The following is a 23166-nucleotide window of genomic DNA, read 5'->3' as shown; positions in this document are numbered from 1 at the left end:
ACAGTCACCCACGGGTGCTCTGACCAGCCTCCAGACTGCTTCAACTTGGCCATGCACTCCTACCACCAGACGGTCCCACAACCTGGACAGCAATGAAACACCCAGCCCTTCCCAGACTTGGCCAACATTCCAGCTTTTTTTTTTGCCCACACCCTGGACCTGTGCCCCAATGTCAGCAGGAAATATTCATAGATGATTATTCATTGGTTTCAGACCCAGAACAAAGGACTGAGGTGCATATTTTACATATCAAAGCAGACCTGGCCTCCAGGTTCTCCCAGCTTCCTTAAGTCCCTACCTGGCATACCCTGCCACCAACCCTGAACTTTCCAGCCCAGGGCCTGGGTTCAATGTTCTTATCCTTCCCTTCTCTCTGTGTGTGCCCTCTCCCTTTCTCTGCCCCCTACCCCAACGTTTACCAAAGTGACTTCTGTGGCCTTGGTCCTTGGGGCCAGTGAAGTCCCCTGAGAGAATCTTCCCAATAAACCTGCCTTTAATATATTCTAATCTGCTTGAATTGGCTTTTTTTTTCACCTAAGGAGATATAACCTACCAGTCAGTATGTTACCATGTATAGTACAATGATAAATCCTGTCACAATTTCTAACAATTTAAATAGTGCATATTAATTCTGGGGCTTTATTTCAGTCTCATCAGAAAGTGCTTTATTACTGTGGTGATCACATGCATGAATAACTCCATTTTGGCAGTACCAGCAGATTTTTTTTCTAGCTTTTTCAGTCCTACATGGCAAACCCAATAAGAAATCCATTTCCAATATTCTTCTAGTCAGCCAAAGTATACCAAACTTCAAATAGAACAGTGGTTCTCAACCTTCCTAATGCTGAGACCCTTTAATATACTTCTTCATGTTGTGGTGACCCCAAGCATAAAATTATTACCGTTACTACTTTATAACTGTAACTTTGTTGCTGTTAAGAATTATGATGTAAATGCCTGATATGTTAGACATCTGATATGTGACCCCTGTGAAAGGGTCATCTGACACTCCAAGGGGGTCACTGAAAGACCTCTTGAGCAGGGAGACCCTCACTCAAGTCTCCGGATGACACGACCCCCCAGGAACTCACATAAGACCATCCTTGCTGTAATCACATGAGGTTTATTGATAGGAACCAGTGCACTGGGGTCAAGACTCGTATCCCACGCAGGGGTAGAAGAGCTCGACCCTGAGTAGCTGAGATAAGGAGTACTTAAAGGAAGAAGCCACAACCCAAGGGAGTAGGGATGGCGTCATTAGAAAATGTCGAGAATACTGGTCAAAAATCACAAGGAGGGGGAGTATCCGCGTTGAAGCACAGAGCATTTAGCTCCTCTGTCAGAATGAATGGGGACCAGAAATTGGATGTTTATAACCAAGAAAAGCAGAATTTCATCCAGCACTTCTCCCAGATTGTCAAGGTGCTGACTGAGGATGAACTGGGACACTCAGAGAAGAGAGATGCTATTACCCGGCTCAAGGAGGTCCTGGAGTACAACACTGTAGGAGGCAAGTACAATCGGGGTCTGACAGTGGTACAGACCTTCCAGGAGCTTGTGGAGCTGAGGAAACAGGATGCTGAGAGCCTACAGCGGGCCCTGATGGCGGGCTGGTGTGTAGGACTGCTCCAGGCTTTCTTCCTCATATCAGATGACATCATGGACTCTTCCCACAGTCTCCGGGGGCAGATCTGCTGGTATCAGAAGCCGGGCATAGGCTTGGATGCCATCAACAATGCTCTGCTTCTGGAAGCCTCCATCTACCACCTGCTGAAGTTCTACTGCAGGGAGTAGCCCTACTACCTCAACCTGCTGGAACTCTTTCTACAGAGTACCTATCAGACTGAGATCGGGCAGACTCTTGACCTCATCGCAGCACCCCAGGGCCAAGTGGATCTTGGTAGATACACTGAAAAGAGGTACAAATCGATTGTCAAGTACAAGACAGCTTTCTACTCTTTCTACCTCCCTATCGCAGCTGCCATGTACATGGCTGGATTCGATAGGGAGAAGGAACATGCTAATGCTCTAAAGATCCTGCTGGAGATGGGCGAGTTCTTCCAGATCCAGGATGACTACCTTGATCTCTTTGGAGACCCCAGTGTGACGGGAAAGGTCGACACTGACATCCAGGACAACAAATGCAGCTGGCCGGTGGTTCAGTGTCTCCTACGAGCCACTTCTCAGCAACGCCAGAAAGTAGAGGAGAATTATGGGCAGAAGGACCCAGAAAAAGTGGCGCAGGTGAAAGCACTGTATGAGGCGCTGGATCTGCAGAATGTGTTCTTCAAGTACGAGGAAGACAGTTACAACCACCTCAAGAGTCTCATAGAGCAGTGCTCTGTGCCCCTGTCCCCATCCATCTTCCTAGAACTAGCAAAGAAGATCTACAAGTGGAGAAAGTGACCTCGAATTGTACAGGCTGAGAGGGAGAGGTCTCAATAAATTATTGTTCAACAAAAAAAAAATCACAAGGAGAAGTTTCCTGTCTCTCAAGATTGCTTTTAAGATTGTAATCTAACTTTATGGTCAGCTAGTTCCTGGGAGAAGCTTCTTGTTATCTTTACTAGGTCAGGATCACTTACTTACTTAAGGGCTTATCTTAAGCCCTTTTATCTAGTTCCTGGGAGAGTAGGCTCAAGAAATGTGACCTTTTACCTACTTACAGGCAGAGAGCAGGGTCTGGAATTTGAGGTATTTAGGGCTCCTTAGGGGTGAGATAGCATTTTTAAACTTCTGACTTCTTGGCTGTATTTTTTACTCTTTCAGTCACAACCTCCCAAGTTGAGAACCATTGGTCCAGTGAAATATGACCCAGACCTGTGAAAACGGTCTTAAGTTGTGGGCACTGAGAACACTCAGAAAGGTTTTTGGTTCTACATATATTATTCCAGTGAGATTTAACATATACAGCAGAACAATGGGAACCCTCAGGTTTCAATTCATACTGGGCACTAATGAAACAGACTCAAGTATTTAGCCCCAGTTTTGTGAATCAAGGACTTTTCATCTAGCCAACAGTTTTGTAGATGGAAGAACCTGGGGTTCAATATCTCTGAAAGTGCCAATAACTACCTTTTCATTTAAAGCATATTTCTACTAGGGCAATTGGAAAAAATGTTATTCATAAACAAGGCCCATTGAGTCATATTATAGGTATTGTCATGTGAATGAAAACTTCTTAATCCACAGAAGGCAATAGTATAAAAAAGAAGGGATAATAAATGCTCAAAACTGTTTCATGTGTCACCAGTTTCTAAAATGGACTCACAGTCATGATATCTGCAATAGCTTGGGCCATAGCAGGAATGAATTTGATGACCACCTACAAATTTTCAGCTCCTGTTATAGATTTTTATAGCACGTAAGAGAATAAAAATCTTTATTCTTCCAACTAATACCTACATTAAGCATTATAGAACAGATTTGAGTTTTCCTTCCTTTTCCTGAGATTCTGTTTTCTCTGTGTTGAACCAACCAAGAAGAGATGGGAAGGGGAAAAAATCAAAGAATCAATGTTCCACAAACACTGTTTTTGGGCCAAGAAATACAGGCAACAATTCTTAGTACATGTGGGATACACTCTGATGTGAGAATATCATTTAATGTGTGTATAACTTTCTAATATCATGTTGATCCTCACTCAAAATGATTCTCAACTCCCACATATCTCCAGTAGCCTTTGCCTCCATTGAGCCTGGTAGCTAGAGATTTTAGGCATCGATGCCTAATAAAGCCATAATAAGTATTTCATAAAACAAAGCCCATCCTACTCAAAGGTTATTTATGGCATTGAACAAAGGGCCCAAGGCTCCAATTTATAACCATTTTCTTCTGATGAGTATTGTGGTTGTAGTGAAGGAAAAAAATGGAATCAAAGGACATACATGACAAATTAATTACTCTGGGCCTTTAGAAGGACCCAACAATTATTTTTTATTCTGTATGGTTTAGTAATGACTTATGCCTTATGAAACTGAACTATACATAGTTTCAATATTACTTATTATTGTCAAAAGAAGGTAAAGTACCAATTGCTCACAGTATATAGATTAGCTTTAGAAAAGGTTTTCATTCAGCAGCCATAGCCAAATACTTTCCAGTTAAGAATGTTGCATTTTTGTTTATATTTATATTATTTTATTAATTTTCCAAAACAGGATCTTGCTCTGTAGCCCTGGCTGTCCTGAAATACACTATGAAGACCAGGCTGACCTCAAACTCAGAGATCTGCCAGGATCTGCCTCCTGGGATTTAATCATAAGTTGGGGTGGCAAGATAGGATCTTTAAAGTTCTCAAGTGCTTTGGACATTAGGGTTAGCTATGAACTCACAAAGGTCATATTGTCCAGAGAATTGATATTCTTTCCCTCAGCATTTTATTTCTACATGGGTATACTACCAGATGGATTGCTCATTTGGGTAAGGAAGCACCTAAAAACTAATAAATAACTCATCTATAGTGCTGTGATGGTTTGTATATGCTTAGCCCAGGGAGTGGCACTATTTGGAGGTATGGTCTTGTTGGAGTAGGTGTGTCATTGTAGGAATGGGCTTTAATACCCTACTCCTAGCTGTGTGCAAGCCAGTATTCTGCTAGCTGCCTTCAGATCAAGATTTAGAAATCTCAGCTCCTCCTGCACCATGCCTGTCCAGCTCTTGCCATGTGCCCACCTTGATGATAATAAACTGAACCTCTGAACCTGTAAGGCAGCCCCAATTAAATGTCATCCTTAAAGAGTTGCCTTGGCCATGGTGTCTGTTCACAGCAGTGAAACCCTAACTAAGACAGAAATTGGTACCAGGAGTAGGGTATCGCTGTGATAGGCCTAACCATGCTTTTGTTTGGAAAAATGTGGATTTGGGGACTTTGGATTTTTGAAAGCAGTGGGATGCTTTAAAGGGGTCTTAGTAGGAATATGGAAGACTTTGTTGCTAAGAATAATTTGAACTTTGCTGACCTGGCTCAACAGGTTTCAGAAAAGAAGAATTTCAGTATGTGGTATTTTGGTGATGAATGTAGCTACTTTTTACCCTTGTCTGAAGAGTCTGCCTGAGGTGAAGGTGAAGAGACTCAGATTAATTGCATTGACAAAGGAAGTCTCAGAAATGCCCACCATAGACTTTGTTCTCTGGTTAATTTTCATGAAGAGCATTTTAAGCAAGCATAGCAATCTGAGAAAGGAAAAGTATAAAACATATGGTTTGATTATTAAAGGGGCACCAGGAAATGAAATGAAACTGAATCCTGTGTTCAGGAAGATAACAAATTAAGGAAGTGAGACTTCGGTGCAAAAATACTACACAGCTCAGTTTAGATCCAGGGGACAAAGCCAATCAGATCTCTGAGTTCAAGGCCAGCCTGAGACAGAGCAAGCTTTAGGTAAAGAGAAGGTTAAATCCAGGCATCCAGGCATAGTAGTGCATACCTTCAATCTCAGGAGACAGGGAAGCAGATCTCTTGAGTTCAAGGTCAATCTACACAACAAGATCTAGGACAGCCAAGCTTGGGCAATGAAAGAGTTGGAAAATAGGAAACTAATGATAATGTAATAGAACAAGGGAGCCATGTTTCAACCCAGCAACAGCAGAACTTGGCAACTTCGGCCATGTGTCTCTGGCTTTATAGTCAAGAGGAGAAGGAAACTACTGGGACAGTTGATGCTGATTAGCTGGAGCTAAGAAATTAGTGGTGATTAGGAAGAGACCAGGGTCCTTTCTCTCCTGTGTCTGTCTCTGTCAGTCTGTCTTTCTCTCGCTCTTCTCTGCCCCTATAAGGAGCCTCCTTACCTTCTGATATGGAATTGCTGCCAGACTGTAGCTTTTAATTTAATAAAAATAAAGTGAAATATGCAACTATAAAAAAAAAAGAAGAGACCAGGGGGCTGGAGAGATGGCTCAGAGGTTAAGAGCACTGACTGCTCTTCCAAAGGTCCTGAGTTCAATTCCCAGCAACCCCATGGTGGCTCACATCCATCTGTAACAAGATCTGCTGCCCTCTTCTGGAGTGTCTGAAGACAGCAACAGTATACTCACATACAAAATAAATATTTCTAAAAAAACAAAAGAGAGAGACTAGCATTTCTGAGGTGAAATCTTCTGGGAAGTGTTTTCTGAGAGCAAAAAGAATCTGTTTTCCAAAGATAACCAAGGTTGTAACTCTTGCTGGAGCTGTACTTGGTAATGTGCAAGAGTCACCCAGGTGGTACTGGTTTTGAAGGCATGAAGGAGTCATGCATTGTGAGAGGCCATGGATGGCCATTGGTGAAGGTACAGCCTCAGTTGCAGTTGATGGCCCAGAACTAAAGGGTTATGCAAAGGATTTGAGGTTTGGCACCATGAAGAGAGCCTATGAGAGGTTATTGGCAAAGCCTAGTTGTAGTGGAAGACCCCAGTATATTGAAGATGCCAGTACTATGGGATGATCACCATGAACAATAACACAACAGTGGAGTGGATCAATCTGAGCTTAGAGTGCTACAGAGGCCAGAGCTGGAGAAGTGACACCAGCCCTTTGGAGGAGCCCAGAAGATGATGTGTAGATTACAGACATTGAAACAATCTATAACATTCAAATTACCTTAGAGGTTCCAAGATGTTTGAGGTGCCAGGACCATGAGGTATATGCTGAAGAAAGCTGCTAACAGGAAGTGGAACCAGCCCAGGGGAGAGAATTTTGTTGCAGTCAACAAAAATGAAAAAGGAGTTTGTCATAGATAGAGTTTTACTGCTCTGAACAGACACCATGGCCAAGACAAGTCTTATAAAGGACAACAGTTAATTGACCTGACTTCCAGGTTCAGAGGTTCATTCCATTATCATCATGGCAGGAACATAGCAGCACCAGGCAGGAATGGTGCAGGAAGAACAGAGATCTTCATCTGAAGGCAGGTAGCAGAATACTGGCTTCTAGACAGCTAGGATGAGGGTCTTAAAGCCCACAACCATGGTGACAAACCTACTCCAACAGGGCCACACCTTCTAATAGTGCCACTTCCTGGGCCGAGCATATACAAATCATCATATTCCACTCCCTAGCCTCCATAGGCTTGTTGAAATACATGAGACTTTGGGAGACATAACTACCCATGGCATAATTAAAAAGTACATTTTAGTCCAACTCGCAAATTCTCCAAAGTCTAAAGCAGTTTCAAAAATGTGAAAAATCCAAAGTTCAAAATATTTTCTGAGATTCATCCAATCACTTAACTGTAATACCCCCCCCCCAAAAAAAAGAAAACCAGCTATACCATCTCCAAACATCTCCAAGTCTGATGTCAAAGTAGTCTTCAGATTGAAGCACCAGAGTTCTTACTAAAGTGTTAAGAGCTATTAAGAGACTTGGCCTGGTAGAAAGTAGGTAGGTTATGGGGACCCTAAGGGCTTTCGACAGCTTTACACCCACCACCTCAGGTCAAGATTAGGCCAAGTACCTGCTTCCTGCCTCAGGTCAAGGCTAGGCCAAGTTCCATTCTCTGCCCACAGTTCTGGGAGGAGCAGGGACATTCTTGAAAATCCACAGAATGTACTGACTGATAGTCACCTGACCCTCTGGTCCCAGATAGAGCTCAAATGCATGTGATATGCTTGCTAGCCAATAGATTCAAAGGTCAATATCCTTAGCCACTAAGTTTAAACTGTAACCTTGCTGATGTAACCTGTACCTCTAAAAAGTATAAGAACTGCTTGTTATAGTCATTCGGGGTCATCTTCCAGTCACTCGCCATGTGGGGCTGATTGAAGGTCGACCCCGATGCACAAGAATATAAACCTCTTGCGTTTGCATCCAACTCTGTTCTCATATATCACTTGGGGGGGGGTCTCCCATTAGTTAAGACTCACTTCGAGCCTTACAGTTTCTTCATAATCACCACTAATTGCTTAGCTTCAGCTAACCAGCATCAATTGTCCCAGTAGTCCTTTCTATTCATCACTCTAGAGCCAGAGCCTCATAGCCAAAGCTACTAAGTTCTGCTGCTTGCAGGAGCTGGAACATGGCCCCCTTTTGCTATTACATTACTACTAGCTTTCTGTTTTCCAACTCCTTCACTACCTAATCTTGGCTATCCTGGATTTTGTTCTGTAGATTGACTTTGAACTCAGAGATCTGCATCCTTGTCTCCTGGGACTAAAGGTGCATTCCACCACCCCTGAACTTAAGCTTTTCTTCACCTACAACTTGTTCTGTCCCACACTGGCCTTGAACTCAGAGATCTCATTGGCTTTGTTTCCTGGGATTAAAAGTGTTTGCCAACATGCCTGCACCTAACTGTGTGGGGTCTTACCCAAAAATCTCATTCCCTTAATCTAGTGTCTTCTAGAACATAGAATTCAGCTCTCTTCTACTTCTTGGTGACCCTTTAATTGAACCTTTGAACAATATATTTTGTTTTTTTTTCCTTTCTCAGCTTGTTGTGCTTAATTAAAATGCTCTTCATGAGTGTCTTAGTCAGGGTTTCTATTCCTGCACAAAATATCATGACCAAAAAGCAAGTTGGGAAGGATAGGGTTTATTCAGCTTACACTTCCATATAGCTGTTCATCACTAAAGGAAGTCAGAACTGGAACTCAAGCAGGTCAGGAAGCAGGAACTAATGGAGAGTCCATGAAGGGATGTTATTGGCTTGCTTCCCCTGGCATGCTTGGATTGCTTTCTTATAGAACCCAAGACTACCAGCCCAGAGATGGCACCACCAACAATGGGCCCTCCTGCCCATGATAATTAATTGAGAAAATGTCTTACAGCTAGATATCATGGGAGCATTTCCTCAAGGGAGGCTTCTTTCTCTGAGATAACTCCAGTTTGTGTCAAGTTGACACACAAAACCAGCCAGTACAATGATACTTCACCAGAGAACAAAGTGCATGCAGGCCTATGTTTGACATACATAGTCAGACCTCACTGAATGAGGCAAGATACATCAAAGCCACAGGGGAAAAATCCTTTAAGTAATTGGTATTTTCAATAATATATAAGGTCTACTAGGGCACAAAATTCTTGTATAAATGTATTCTCACCTACTTACAATGTGGAATTTATATATTTGATTTTCATGCTCCAAATTCCAAGATTTTTGAGAAGATTTTCAGGAGTTGCTGCAGTGTGCCTGTTAAAATATGACAAAAACTATGAGATGCTTCAACTTTAAAAGCACTAACATGTCCCCCTCTCACTCAAGGTAAAAGCAAAATTCCTCTGTAGAAGTTTTAACCTGCAGGGCTTTGGGCTCTCTGACACCCCTGTGACTTCTGAGAAATCACTTTTCACAATTTTCTACCACCCTTCATCATATCCAGCCATGCCTTCATCCCAGCTGCTTCTCCTCATGCATGCCAGGTCTTCTCTGGCCCAGCAATTGTCATCACATAAGCTGGAATGCACATTCCCCTTGACTGCTGTTGGATCTCTCTCTCTCTCTCTCTCTCTCTCTCTCTCTCTCTCTCTCTCTCTCTCTCTCTCTCTCTCTTGTTCCATTCTAAACCTAGAGCTTCCTTGATACCTTTCCTGACCATTGTAACTCTCTGAAAAGAATGCTGGCCCTGAAATTTCATTTTCTTGAACCTAGACTTGGTGTGTCCCCTCTTATCACTTACCAATATGAAAATGCTTCAGATAGGCTTATTAGCTACAGGAATATATTGCTCATTTCCCACACTAGGAGGAGAACTCCAAAGGGATACGATCTGTCCATTTGCTGCCTCTGCTGACTGCAGTATATAGAACACTGCATGGCCAGAGTGTTTATGTGACAAAGGTAAAACAAATCAATTGGGTGAGAATCTGTGGAATCAAGCATGTAAAGTGAGACAAGTATCCCTGGGTCTAGCCATAATGCTATAAATGCACTTCCTAACAGGGTATGAGCTTGAAGGGCAGGGTAAAGCAGGGCAACTGGAGGCATGCTCAACAGAAACCTTTCCAAGGTTGAAATGTGATGGCCTCTTCCTTACACCATGGTGCTTGTATCCTTGTTGGAATGTGGGTCCTGTTCAAATGCCTTTACATGATATGAACTTATCAAAAGTCTATTTGGACATAGAACACAACAAAAACACAATCACTGAACAACGAAAGCTAGTGCCAAGAGGACCTGCTGGTATTACCTGAGCACAACATATGATGTATGAAAGAAAACTACAGTTGCCCTGGTGAGGTGTGCTGGTCTTCCATCATTCTTGATGCAATCAACCTATAGAGTCAATGCTTGGTAGGCAGTGAACATTGTCGAGATTGGACACCTTCTTTCAATGTCTGGGAGATCCTTCCTTCTTCCATTTGTGGCTTTGGGAAGAACTCAGCAGCAGGAACAAGAAACACTCTTTCTTTCAGAGGCAATAACAACATTTTCTAAAGGAGGGAAGAGAACACACTCACAGAGTTCACAGAAGGACATTGGAAGCATGGGACAGGACAACAAAGAAAGGGTGAAGACAGAGACCCATTTCCTGGATTCCACATGAATGTATATGGCAAAGCTCTGAGGCACTGTGCAGGCATTGCCAAGTCTTCTTCCCAGGAAGCAAACCTTTCCAAGTGGCATTATATAGTCAAAGGAATTATGTGGAGAAAGCAACAGTTGACAGCCCCCCTGGTAGTTATAGAGAGATTCCCCAAAAGAGAGATGTAACTTTAATTTTTTTCAGAGCCTGTTTTATGATGGTTCCTAAGTGCTTTTGAAAGATCCCCGCTAGACATCAGCGCAGCCATCTCTTAAGAACCACCTCTTAAGAATAAAAATTAAGAACCACCTCTTAAAAATAACAATTTTTGGTATAAGGCCTCTGGGCTCCCGTGGGGGAGGGCCCAGGAGCGGCAGGACCCCTGTGCCTGAGACACCACCAGAACCAGAAGGAAACAGACCGGATAAACAGTTCTCTGCAACCAAATCCCGTGGGAGGGAGAGCTGAATCTTCAGAGAGGCAGACAAGCCTGGGAAACCGGAAGAGACTGCTCTCTGCACACACATCTCAGACGCCAGAGGAAAAAGCCAAAGACCATCTGAAACCCTGGTGCACTGAAGCTCCCGGAAGGGGCAGCACAGGTCTTCCTGGTTGCTGCCGCTGCAGAGAGCCCGTGGGTAGCACCCCACGAGCAAACTTGAGCCTTGGGACCACAGGTAAGACCAAATTTTCTGCTGCAAGAAAGCTGCCTAGTGAACTCAAAACACAGGCCCACAGGAACAGCTGAAGACCTGTAGAGAGGAAAAACCACACGCCGGAAAGTAGAACACTCTGTCCCCATAACTGACTGAAAGAGAGGAAAACAGGTCTACAGCACTCCTGACACACAGGCTTATAGGACAGTCTAGCCACTGTCAGAAATAGCAGAACAAAGTAACACTAGAGATAATCTGATGGCGAGAGGCAACCGCAGGAACCCAAGCAACAGAAACCAAGACTACATGGCACCATCAGAGCCCAATTCTCCCATCAAAACAAACATGGAATATCCAAACACACCAGAAAAGCAAGATCTAGTTCCAAAATCATTTTTGATCATGATGCTGGAGGATTTCAAGAAAGACGTGAAGAACTCCCTTAGAGAACAAGTAGAAGCCTACAGAGAGGAATCACAAAAATGCCTGAAAGAATCGCAAAAATCCCTGAAAGAATTCCAGGAAAACATAAATAAACAAGTAGAAGCCCATAGAGAGGAGACACAAAAATCCCTGAAAGAATTCCAGGAAAACATAAATAAACAAGTAGAAGCCCATAGAGAGGAGACACAAAAATCCCTGAAAGAATTCCAGGAAAACACAATCAAACAGTTGAAGGAATTAAAAATGCAAATAGAAGCAATCAAGAAAGAACACATGGAAACAACCCTGGATATAGAAAACCAAAAGAAGAGACAAGGAGCTGTAGATACAAGCTTCACCAACAGAATACAAGAGATGGAAGAGAGAATCTCAGGAGCAGAAGATTCCATAGAAATCATTGACTCAACTGTCAAAGATAATGTAAAGCGGAAAAAGCTACTGGTCCAAAACATACAGGAAATCCAGGACTCAATGAGAAGATCAAACCTAAGGATAATAGGTATAGAAGAGAGTGAAGACTCCCAGCTCAAACGACCAGTAAATATCTTCAACAAAATCATAGAAGAAAACTTCCCTAACCTAAAAAAAGAGATACCCATAGACATACAAGAAGCCTACAGAACTCCAAATAGATTGGACCAGAAAAGAAACACCTCCCGTCACATAATTGTCAAAACACCAAATGCACAAAATAAAGAAAGAATATTAAAAGCAGTAAGGGAAAAAGGTCAAGTAACATATAAAGGGAGACCTATCAGAATCACACCAGACTTCTCGCCAGAAACTATGAAGGCCAGAAGATCCTGGACTGATGTTATACAGACCCTAAGAGAACAAAAATGCCAGCCCAGGTTACTGTATCCAGCAAAACTCTCAATTAACATTGATGGAGAAACCAAGATATTCCATGACAAAACCAAATTTACACAATATCTTTCCACAAATCCAGCACTACAAAGGATAATAAATGGTAAAGCCCAACATAAGGAGGCAAGCTATACCCTAGAAGAAGCAAGAAACTAATCGTCTTGGCAACAAAACAAAGAGAATGAAAGCACACAAACATAACCTCACATCCAAATATGAATATAACGGGAAGCAATAATCACTATTCCTTAATATCTCTCAATATCAATGGCCTCAACTCCCCAATAAAAAGACATAGATTAACAAACTGGATACACAACGAGGACCCTGCATTCTGCTGCCTGCAGGAAACACACCTCAGAGACAAAGACAGACTCTACCTCATAGTGAAAGGCTGGAAAACAACTTTCCAAGCAAATGGTCAGAAGAAGCAAGCTGGAGTAGCCATTCTATATCAAATAAAATCAATTTCCAACTAAAAGTCATCAAAAAAGATAAGGAAGGACACTTCATATTCATCAAAGGAAAAATCCACCAAGATGAACTCTCAATCCTAAATATCTATGCCCCAAATACAAGGGCACCTACATACGTAAAAGAAACCTTACTAAAGCTCAAAGCACACATTGCACCTCACACAATAATAGTGGGAGATTTCAACACACCACTCTCATCAATGGACAGATCATGGAAACAGAAATTAAACAGTGATGTCGACAGACTAAGAGAAGTCATGAGCCAAATGGACTTAACGGATATTTATAGAACATTCTATCCTAAAGCAAAAGGATATACCTTCTTCTCAGCTCCTCATGGTACTTTCTCCAAAATTGACCATATAATTGGTCAAAAAACGGGCCTCAACAGGTACAGAAAGATAGAAATAATCCCATGCGTGCTATCGGACCACCACGGCCTAAAACTGGTCTTCAATAACAATAAAGGAAGAATGCCCACATATACATGGAAATTGAACAGTGCTCTACTCAATGATAACCTGGTCAAGGAAGAAATAAAGAAAGAAATTAAAAACTTTTTAGAATTTAATGAAAATGAAGATACAACATACCCAAACTTATGGGACACAATGAAAGCGGTGCTAAGAAGAAAACTCATAGCGCTGAGTGCCTGCAGAAAGAAACAGGAAAGAGCATATGTCAGCAGCTTGACAGCACACCTAAAAGCTCTAGAACAAAAAGAAGCAAATACACCCAGGAGGAGTAGAAGGCAGGAAATAATCAAACTCAGAGCTGAAATCAACCAAGTAGAAACAAAAAGGACCATAGAAAGAATCAACAGAACCAAAAGTTGGTTGTTTGAGAAAATCAACAAGATAGATAAACCCTTAGCCAGACTAACGAGAGGACACAGAGAGTGCGTCCAAATTAACAAAATCAGAAATGAAAAGGGAGACATAACTACAGATTCAGAGGAAATTCAAAAAATCATCAGATCTTACTATAAAAGCCTATATTCAACAAAACTTGAAAATCTTCAGGAAATGGACAATTTCCTAGACAGATACCAGGTATCGAAGTTAAATCAGGAACAGATAAACCAGCTAAACAACCCCATAACTCCTAAGGAAATAGAAGCAGTCATTAAAGGTCTCCCAACCAAAAAGAGCCCAGGTCCAGACGGGTTCAGTGCAGCATTCTATCAGACCTTCATAGAAGACCTCATACCAATATTATCCAAACTATTCCACAAAATTGAAACAGATGGAGCACTACCAAATTCCTTCCATGAAGCCACAATTACTCTTATACCTAAACCACACAAAGACACAACAAAGAAAGAGAACTTCAGACCACTTTCCCTTATGAATATCGATGCAAAAATACTCAATAAAATTCTGGCAAACCGAATTCAAGAGCACATCAAAACAATCATCCACCATGATCAAGTAGGCTTCATCCCAGGCATGCAGGGACGGTTTAATATACGGAAAACCATCAACGTGATCCATTATATAAACAACCTGAAATAACAGAACCACATGATCATTTCATTAGATGCTGAGAAAGCATTTGACAAAATTCAACACCCCTTCATGATAAAAGTCCTGGAAAGAATAGGAATTCAAGGCCCATACCTAAACATAGTAAAAGCCATATACAGCAAACCAGTTGCTAACATTAAACTAAATGGAGAGAAACTTGAAGCAATCCCACTAAAATCAGGGACTAGACAAGGCTGCCCACTCTCTCCCTACTTATTCAATATAGTTCTTGAAGTTCTAGCCAGAGCAATCAGACAACAAAAGGAGATCAAGGGGATACAGATCGGAAAAGAAGAGGTCAAAATATCACTATTTGCAGATGACATGATAGTATATTTAAGCGATCCCAAAAGTTCCACCAGAGAACTACTAAAGCTGATAAACAACTTCAGCAAAGTGGCTGGGTATAAAATTAACTCAAATAAATCAGTTGCCTTCCTCTATACAAAAGAGAAACAAGCCGAGAAAGAAATTAGGGAAACGACACCCTTCATAATAGACCCAAATAATATAAAGTACCTCGGTGTGACTTTAACCAAGCAAGTAAAAGATCTGTACAATAAGGACTTCAAGACACTGAGGAAAGAAATTGAAGAAGACCTCAGAAGATGGAAAGATCTCCCATGCTCATGGATTGGCAGGATTAATATAGTAAAAATGGCCATTTTACCAAAAGCAATCTACAGATTCAATGCAATCCCCATCAAAATACCAATCCAATTCTTCAAAGAGTTAGACAGAACAATTTGCAAATTCATCTGGAATAACAAAAAACCCAGGATAGCTAAAGCTATCCTCAACAATAAAAGGACTTCAGGGGGAATCACTATCCCTGAACTCAAGCAGTATTACAGAGCAATAGTGATAAAAACTGCATGGTATTGGTACAGAGATAGACAGATAGACCAATGGAATAGAATTGAAGACCCAGAAATGAACCCACACACCTATGGTCACTTGATTTTTGACAAAGGAGCCAAAACCATCCAATGGAAAAAAGATAGCATTTTCAGCAAATGGTGCTGGTTCAACTGGAGGGCAACATGTAGAAGAAAGCAGATCTATCCATGCTTATCACCCTGTACAAAGCTTAAGTCCAAGTGGATCAAGGACCTCCAGATCAAACCAGACACACTCAAACTAATAGAAGAAAAACTAGGGAAGCATCTGGAACACATGGGCACTGGAAAAAATTTCCTGAACAAAACACCAATGGCTTATGCTCTAAGATCAAGAATCGACAAATGGGATCTCATAAAACTGCAAAGCTTCTGTAAGGCAAAGGACACTGTATTTAGGACAAAACGGCAACAACAGATTGGGAAAAGATCTTTACCAATCCTACAACAGATAGAGGCCTTATATCCAAAATATACAAAGAACTCAAGAAGTTAGACCTCAGGGAAACAAATAACCCTATTAAAAAACGGGGTTCAGAGCTAAACAAAGATTTCACAGCTGAGGAATGCCGAATGGCTGAGAAACACCTAAAGAAATGTTCAACATCTTTAGTCATAAGGGAAATGCAAATCAAAACAACCCTGAGATTTCACATCACACCAGTGAGAATGGCTAAGATCAAAAACTCAGGTGACAGCAGATGCTGGCAAGGATGTGGAGAAAGAGGAACACTCCTCCATTGTTGGTGGGATTGCAGACTGGTAAAACCATTCTGGAAATCAGTCTGGAGGTTCCTCAGAAAATTGGACATTGAACTGCCTGAGGATCCAGCTATACCTCTCTTGGGCATATACCCAAAAGATGCCTCAACATATAAAAGAGACACGTGCTCCACTATGTTCATCGCAGCCTTATTTATAATAGCCAGAAAATGGAAAGAACCCAGATGCCCTTCAACAGAGGAATGGATACAGAAAATGTGGTACATCTACACAATGGAATATTACTCAGCTATCAAAAACAACGAGTTTATGAAATTCGTAGGCAAATGGTTGGAACTGGAAAATATCATCCTGAGTGAGCTAACCCAATCACAGAAAGACATACATGGTATGCACTCATTGATAAGTGGCTATTAGCCCAAATGCTTGAATTACCCTAGATCCCTAGAACAAACGAAACTCAAGATGGATGATCAAAATGTGAATGCTTCACTCCTTCTTTAAATGAGGAAAAAGAATACCCTTGGCTGGGAAGGGAGAGGCAAAGATTAAAACAGAGACTGAAGGAACACCCATTCAGAGCCTGCCCCACAGGTGGCCCATACATATACAGCCACCCAATTGGACAAGATGGATGAAGCAAAGAAGTGCAGACCGACAGGAGCCGGATGTAGATCGCTCCTGAGAGACACAGCCAGAATACAGCAAATACAGAGGCGAATGCCAGCAGCAAACCACTGAACTGAGAATAGGTCCCCCGTTGAAGGAGTCAGAGAAAGAACTGGAAGAGCTTGAAGGGGCTCGAGACCCCAAAAGTACAACAATGTCAAGCAACCAGAGCTTCCAGGGACTAAGCCACTACCTAAAGACTATACATGGACTGACCCTGGACTCTGACCTCATAGGTAGCAATGAATATCCTAGTAAGAGCACCACTGGAAGGGGAAGCCCTGGGTCCTGCTAAGACTGAACCCCCAGTGAACTAGACTATGGGGGGAGGGCGGCAATGGGGGGAGGGTTGGGAGGGGAACACCCATAAGGAAGGGTAGGGGGGAGGGGGATGTTTGCCCGGAAACCGGGAAAGGGAATAACACTTGAAATGTATATAAGAAATACTCAAGTTAATAAAAAATAAATAAATAAAAAAAATAACAATTTTTTACATTGGCCTCTGCTTAGCCCCTAGACGTTAGACCAGAAAGTGTTTGCCTTTGCAAAACACCTTGCAACACAAAGGAATTTTCAAAGAACCCATAAGTTCCCATTTCAGAGAGGTACACACATTTCCTTCAGGGTTAGCTCCCAGTTTAAGAAGGGAAAACCTATTTGAGTAAGAGGTACCTAGAAGATGTCAGGAGAATAGGCTTTGTGGGAGTCTAAGCAGAAAGGGCTGCAAAAGAAGGGTGTCTTCCCTTTGCCTGGGCAAGGAAGGGAGCCACCTGTGGCTTCAGGCAGCTGTGAGGGAACATGGACAGACAAGTTCTCTCTACATCAGGGAGACACGAGGCACAATCATCAGATGCCTCCTCCCCCCAGGAAGGCAAGGACAATTTCAACAGAGGAAGGACACGACTGCTATTCCTGGATCCACCATTTTCCAGAGAAAATACTTGCCCTGTGCCCAGACCTAGCCTTGAACTCTTACTAGTTTGTTCAGGCTGCTGGCTATGCCAGACTCTCTGAAAAAAGAAAAGCCTGAGATAGATACAACATTGACTTGTGGTTGAAACTGTCCAAGTAGTCCCTGTTGAAATGGCTTTTAGTGACCCTCCAATGTACACGGATGCCATCAGAAGGCCAACTTTTTCTGGGCCTTCCTGCCCCCTCCCTCACCCCCAAACCTACCCACCATCCTTCCTTATCTCTCCCCCGACCCAGAGACTGCCTTTCTTCTTGGAATTGTGCCTCCTACGGGTATCTCCTTTAGTCGCTCCACCACCTATGTATGCATGGGTCTTCCTGGACTCCCTGATCCTTGAGCCTCTACTCAGGGACCTTTGTAAATGGCTTACTCTGCCTACCCTTGCTGTATACCTCTTTTACACTAAATCTTTCTTCCTGAATTCCTTAGCTTTCTTGAAAGCCTGAAGGTGCCACCAGGCTTCACTCTGTTTCCAGCCCTCCCTTCCCAATCCATATTTCTTCCTTCACTCTGTTCCTCTTCAAGGAGTCTCCCCCTCTCTGTTTGGCTTCCTTCCACCTCTCTAGGCAGTTACCTCCTCCTGTTCCCTCCTCCACAAACCATCTCCAGTTCATTCTCCTCCTCCCCCCAAGACCAGACCAGCTAAGTCCCATTGCATTTTTAGATGACTGCTTATGAGACAAGCTCACTTCTCTCAGAGGCTGAATTGACAGCTGTTTCATGGTTCCCTGCTCCACCCACCAGACACACCCAGCAAAGTGCTTCTGACAGCGTGCCATACCCACAGAATCCTGCTTTTGTCAGGACAACACTATGCCTGCAGTTAGCCCAGAAATCTAGAAATTACAACTTCAGCTGTATTTTCAAAAAAATTTACAACTTTATTTCTACAGCTCTGGCAACACTGTGACAAATGGTTAGAACTGTTTCACCAGGTCATAGACATAGATGTGGAAATCATCTTCAAACTTGATGAAGTACACAGTGGGCTTGGCTTCAACCTGGTGTATGACCATGCCAACTCTCTTGGAGCCATCATCTTTGGTGTATTCCACGTGTTTACCTATCAGTCCATCCACCAGCTCCAGGTCAATGTCTAAAGGAGGGGGCTCACTGGACCCTGCCATGATACGGAGGTCACCCTCTTTATAATCATCCAGAAGCTGGTACATGTAAAGCACAGGATCTTTCTCATAAGTAATATAAAAGCTGGCATCCAAGATAGGAGCTTGGCCCAGGACCATCCCTCTCCATTGATCCTTAGAGCCATGCTCGCCCTCAAATACATGTTCCACTGCTTTGCCAATGATGGCATCAGCAAGGCTGGGGTCAATGACTTGGGATGATGCCACCCTGTTGGAAAGAACTTTTAGGGACAGTACCCTCTCATCTCTGTGAAGTTCCAGCCCATAGACACAGTCAATGCCATCGTATTTCACCAGGTAGAGAGAGGGGTTGATAGGCACCTGATCCAGCACAGTTCCTTTCCACTGAGTGATGGGCTCATCTCCTTCCTTCCATTCATGAGAAATTCTGCAGCCCACAATGTTCCCTCGGGGCGGGGTTGGAGATCTGCTTCTTTGCCTCTTCTGACCAGCTCTCTTCTTGTTCATCTTTGCGTTTTCCATGACCTGTCCTGCAGCTTTGCTGGTATGCTGCTCTTCTGCTTTCTGGGTCCTGGAGGGCTCCAAGGCTGCAGGGTGAAAGGGGGAGAAACTAAAGGGGTAAATGGTGAACTTCTAGTGAGAGCCTCTCTAACTGCTGGCTCAGGAGCCTGGGAATGAGGCTGGAAACCTGGCTGGGCGCCTGATGTGCGGTGGGAGCTCTGGGGTACCCTAGCGCCCCTGGGAAGAAAGTACTAGAAAGTAGTGACAGGGTGGCCAGTGCCCACTAAAATTCGGAATCCCCCAGCAAGGGAATTAGGGAATCCATGCTCAGCAGCCAGCGCCCCACCCCCCACAGGACTGTTGCAAATCTGGTCGGAAGTCCAGAAGAGCAGTAAAGGGCTTCTCCTCCCTCCACCTTAGTGTCCTGAGGGCCCCCACCTGAGGCTCACAGTCCGGTCTGTTGCTCACAGTCCCCTATGCCTTCCCTGACTACTTCCAGGTACCCCCCTCTGGGCTCCACCCAGCTCTTTCAGATTCCTAAGGACAACCCCCAGATCCTGCAGCTCCCCGCAGACTCCCTCACCCCGCCCCCTCCCTTCCCGAGGGAGCCTGTACCCACTGCTACTCTGTTTCTCCTGTGTGGCTCCGTCCCATCCCCCACCACCGCTCTAGGTCGCCCACCTCTTAGCTTGTACAGTCTGGCTTCCTGCCTAAGGGGATAGTAGCTGCCAGAGGGGGGCTCCTAAGAACTATGCTAAAAGCCTAAGGGGAAGGCGTCCAACCTAAGAAGTGCTCACCAAAGCTGAGAAGGGAGGATCTGCCGGCTGCCTTCAAGAGTTGTCTGAGCTGGTGGAGGGACAGGCAAAGTGACCCTTGCTGGTGTCCCGGTGCTGCTGGTGGGCTCGCCGGTCTTTCTGCTTTGGTCACGCGGTGTCCTGTTATTGCTGGTGGGCTCGCGGGCCCTTCTGCTTTGCGCACGCGGTGTCCTGGTATTGCTGGTGGGCTCGCGGGCCCTTCTGCTTTGGTCACGCGGTGTCCTGTTATTGCTGGTGGGCTCGCGGGCCCTTCTGCTTTGCTCACGTGGTGTCCTGGTGCTGCTGGTGGGCTCGCCGGCCCTTCTGCTTAGTTCTCCTGAAGGAGGCTCCTCTGCCACCTGGAGATACAGCCAAAGGCTTCAGCGATAATTGTTCCCTCCCCTTTCCTGGAGACCAGCTTCCTGCCTGCAAAGCAGAGTCCCCCTTCCTACTACAGAGCCCTCCCTCCCACTGTTTTAAAGTTCTGTTCCACTAGATTCTCAGGGAGATCAATTAGTTCTGGCTCCAAGTCTTTGCAAAACCCTTATTAACCTAGTCTAGAACTCTCCTTTTTTTCTGTTATATTTATATCCCTTGGTTCCCTGTTTCTGTTTAAATCCTCTCAGTGACCCCTTCATCTGTTTTTCTTCTTTCAGGAATTTGTTTTACAAACATAACACCCCTTGCCCCAAATACACTTATGAAATTGTTCGGTGTACCAGAATTCACTTTCCTTTCAGTTGGAGAACCTTTGAAGGGAAAAATGTGCTAGTCCTTATTTTGCCATTTTGACCTAGTCTCAACCTAATTTTTGTTGACCTTTCCTAGTTCTTTCTATTGAATGGGGTTTTTCCCTTCTCCTTTTCCCTTCTTTAAGACTTTACCCTATGGAAAAAGAATTGTCGTTATAGCGATGTAAATTTCTTGAAACTGACATGAAGAACAAGATCACTTTCAAACTTATATTTCAGCTCCTATGCCTCATAGCTAAATATTAAAATTATTTCATTTACCCCATTCCTGTTGGTGTTTTCTGAGGACATTACAGAATTTAAAGTTTGTTTTTCTTTTTTATTTAATATAAGGTTATTGCTTATTCAGTTTTATTCCTGTCTTCGGTGTGTAAAATTTGGCTTTGCAGTGGACATAGCTTTCTCTTAGTCTCTGAGTTTTAGAAGAACAGTTCCATACTACTAGTAATAAAATATTCATCAGAATGTAAATGTTTGTGAAATACCTTAAATTCCAAGGGGAAAGTAATCAATTTATATAATCTGTGAATTAAAACTAAGTCTACTTAACAAATACTGGAGTAATAATTTACTAATTTATTAAGTTTTTGCCGTAAATCTGCTCCTGCATTCATATTTGATTCATTAAGAATATAACATAGCGGGGGCTGGAGAGATGGCTCAGCGGTTAAGAGCACCCGACTACTCTTCCAAAGGTCCTGAGTTCAATTCCCAGCAACCACATGGTGGCTAACAACCATCTGTAAAGAGATCCGATGCCCTCTTCTGGTGTGTCTGAAGACAGCTACAGTGTGCTTGTATATAATAAATAAAAAAAAAAGAATATAACATAGCATAATCAAACACAGCAAATACCCAGTAAAATGATCCAAAGCCGTATGAATAAATATTTAGGATGCACGGGGCTGGGGATTTAGCTCAGTGGTAGAGCGCTTACCTAGGAAGCGCAAGGCCCTGGGTTCGGTCCCCAGCTCCGAAAAAAAGAACCAAAAAAAAAAAATATTTAGGATGCACTTATAGTATGAAAGAAAACCTTTCCCATAAGCTCCCATAGGCTCCCATATAGGGTCCCATAGGCTTCCGTAATGGAACTATTAGGAGGTGTTGCTTTTTTGAAGTAGGTATTGTCATGATGGAGGAAGTATGTCGGTGAGGATGGGCTGAGGTCTCAGAAGCTCAAGCCAGGCTTAGTGGCTCTCAGCCTGTTTCTGCTGCTGCAGATCCAAATGTACATCTCTTCTCTCTTTCTCCATCACCTTGTCTGCCTACATACCCCAACCATGAGGATAAAGCACTAAACCTCTGAATCTGTCAGTCGGCCTCTATTAATCAAGGTTCTCTCTGAACTTTTTGGATATCTCTATAAATAAGGAAAATAATTCGAAAGGTTTACAGTCTGCTGTCTCATTAACCCAACAATGGGCAGCTGTGTATGGGAAGTCCAAGAATCTAGTAGTTGCTCAGTCCCAGGAGGCTGGGTGTTTCAGCTGGTATTTATAAGCTGGCATCCTGAAGAAGTAGGTTCCAACAGATGTGCTGGCCAATGCAAGCAGGGAGACAAGAAGGAAACCTACCTTTTTCCATTGTCCTTATGTAGACCTCCAGCAGAAAGTATGGCCCAGACTACAGGTGTGTATCACTCTGCCTGTACCTAAGCTGTTCTTTCCTTGGAACTTGCTCTGTTTCAGTCTGGCCTTGAACTCAGAGATCTGCTTGACTAAGTCACATGGTATTTGAAACACAAACTATTTACTTTAACAGCATGACTAGTTTTAAGACAATGAAAAAATGACTAAATAGGAAAAGGAGCATGATCATATGATTCAACATTTAAAGAATTTAGAATATTAACCTAATTGCCTTTTAAAAAGAAGTCTCTATCCAATGGCAAGGTAAGAGAATGCTTATTCATAGCAAGCAATCAGTAGATATGCCATACTTTCCCTGAGGTCATATCTAAAACTTACACCTGAGGTGATTATCCTTGAAATCCTAACCCACAGTGAAATAGGGCTATCTGGGCCTTAAACTGTCATTTAAAAAAATTAATCATAAGCTTATTCTGATATTTACTCCTTAATTTCCTGTATAATGGATGCAATTCCTTAGGAAATAAGCATCCATGGAATTCTTGCTGAACTCTTAGACTTTATGCCCTATTGAAGTAGTTCAATAACTAAAGCCACTTGCCTCAGTTCCCTCCCTGTGACCCATTGTGCTGGAAGGAGAGATGGAAGCTTGCAAGTTGTCTTTTGACCCCCTAAATTATGATAAGGCACAAGTGTTCCCACTCCTCTCACATACACACACAAATAAGTGTTAAAAAATAGGGAAAAACAT

The 23166-nt window shown here is 43.0% G+C and overlaps 1 protein-coding gene and 1 pseudogene across 1 annotated transcript; one reads left to right on the top strand and one right to left on the bottom strand.

Moving 5' to 3' along the window:
* The first annotated feature begins 1304 nt into the window (after positions 1-1304).
* Fdps-ps5 (farnesyl diphosphate synthase, pseudogene 5) lies at positions 1305-2406 on the top strand (annotated as a pseudogene).
* A 16125-nt stretch (positions 2407-18531) lies between these two features.
* Spin2b (spindlin family member 2B) lies at positions 18532-20310 on the bottom strand. The gene is made up of 2 exons (NM_001408862.1): positions 20078-20310; positions 18532-19366 (listed from the first exon to the last, which is right to left on the bottom strand). Exon 2 carries the CDS (start codon positions 19299-19301, stop codon positions 18591-18593), a length of 711 nt encoding a protein of 236 aa, NP_001395791.1. The 5' UTR covers positions 19302-19366; positions 20078-20310; the 3' UTR covers positions 18532-18590.
* Between the last annotated feature and the right edge of the window lie 2856 nt (positions 20311-23166).

Source organism: Rattus norvegicus, chromosome X, assembly GCF_036323735.1.
Source record: "Rattus norvegicus strain BN/NHsdMcwi chromosome X, GRCr8, whole genome shotgun sequence".
Lineage (NCBI taxonomy): Eukaryota > Metazoa > Chordata > Mammalia > Rodentia > Muridae > Rattus > Rattus norvegicus.
Note: the sequence above shows the minus strand (reverse complement) of the source record. Positions and strands in the feature narration are given on the sequence as shown.

What these genes read in the sequence shown, in the direction of transcription:
- Spin2b (NM_001408862.1), bottom strand. Translation starts at nt 19,301, where the DNA reads ATGGAAAACGCAAAGATGAACAAGAAGAGAGCTGGTCAGAAGAGGCAA.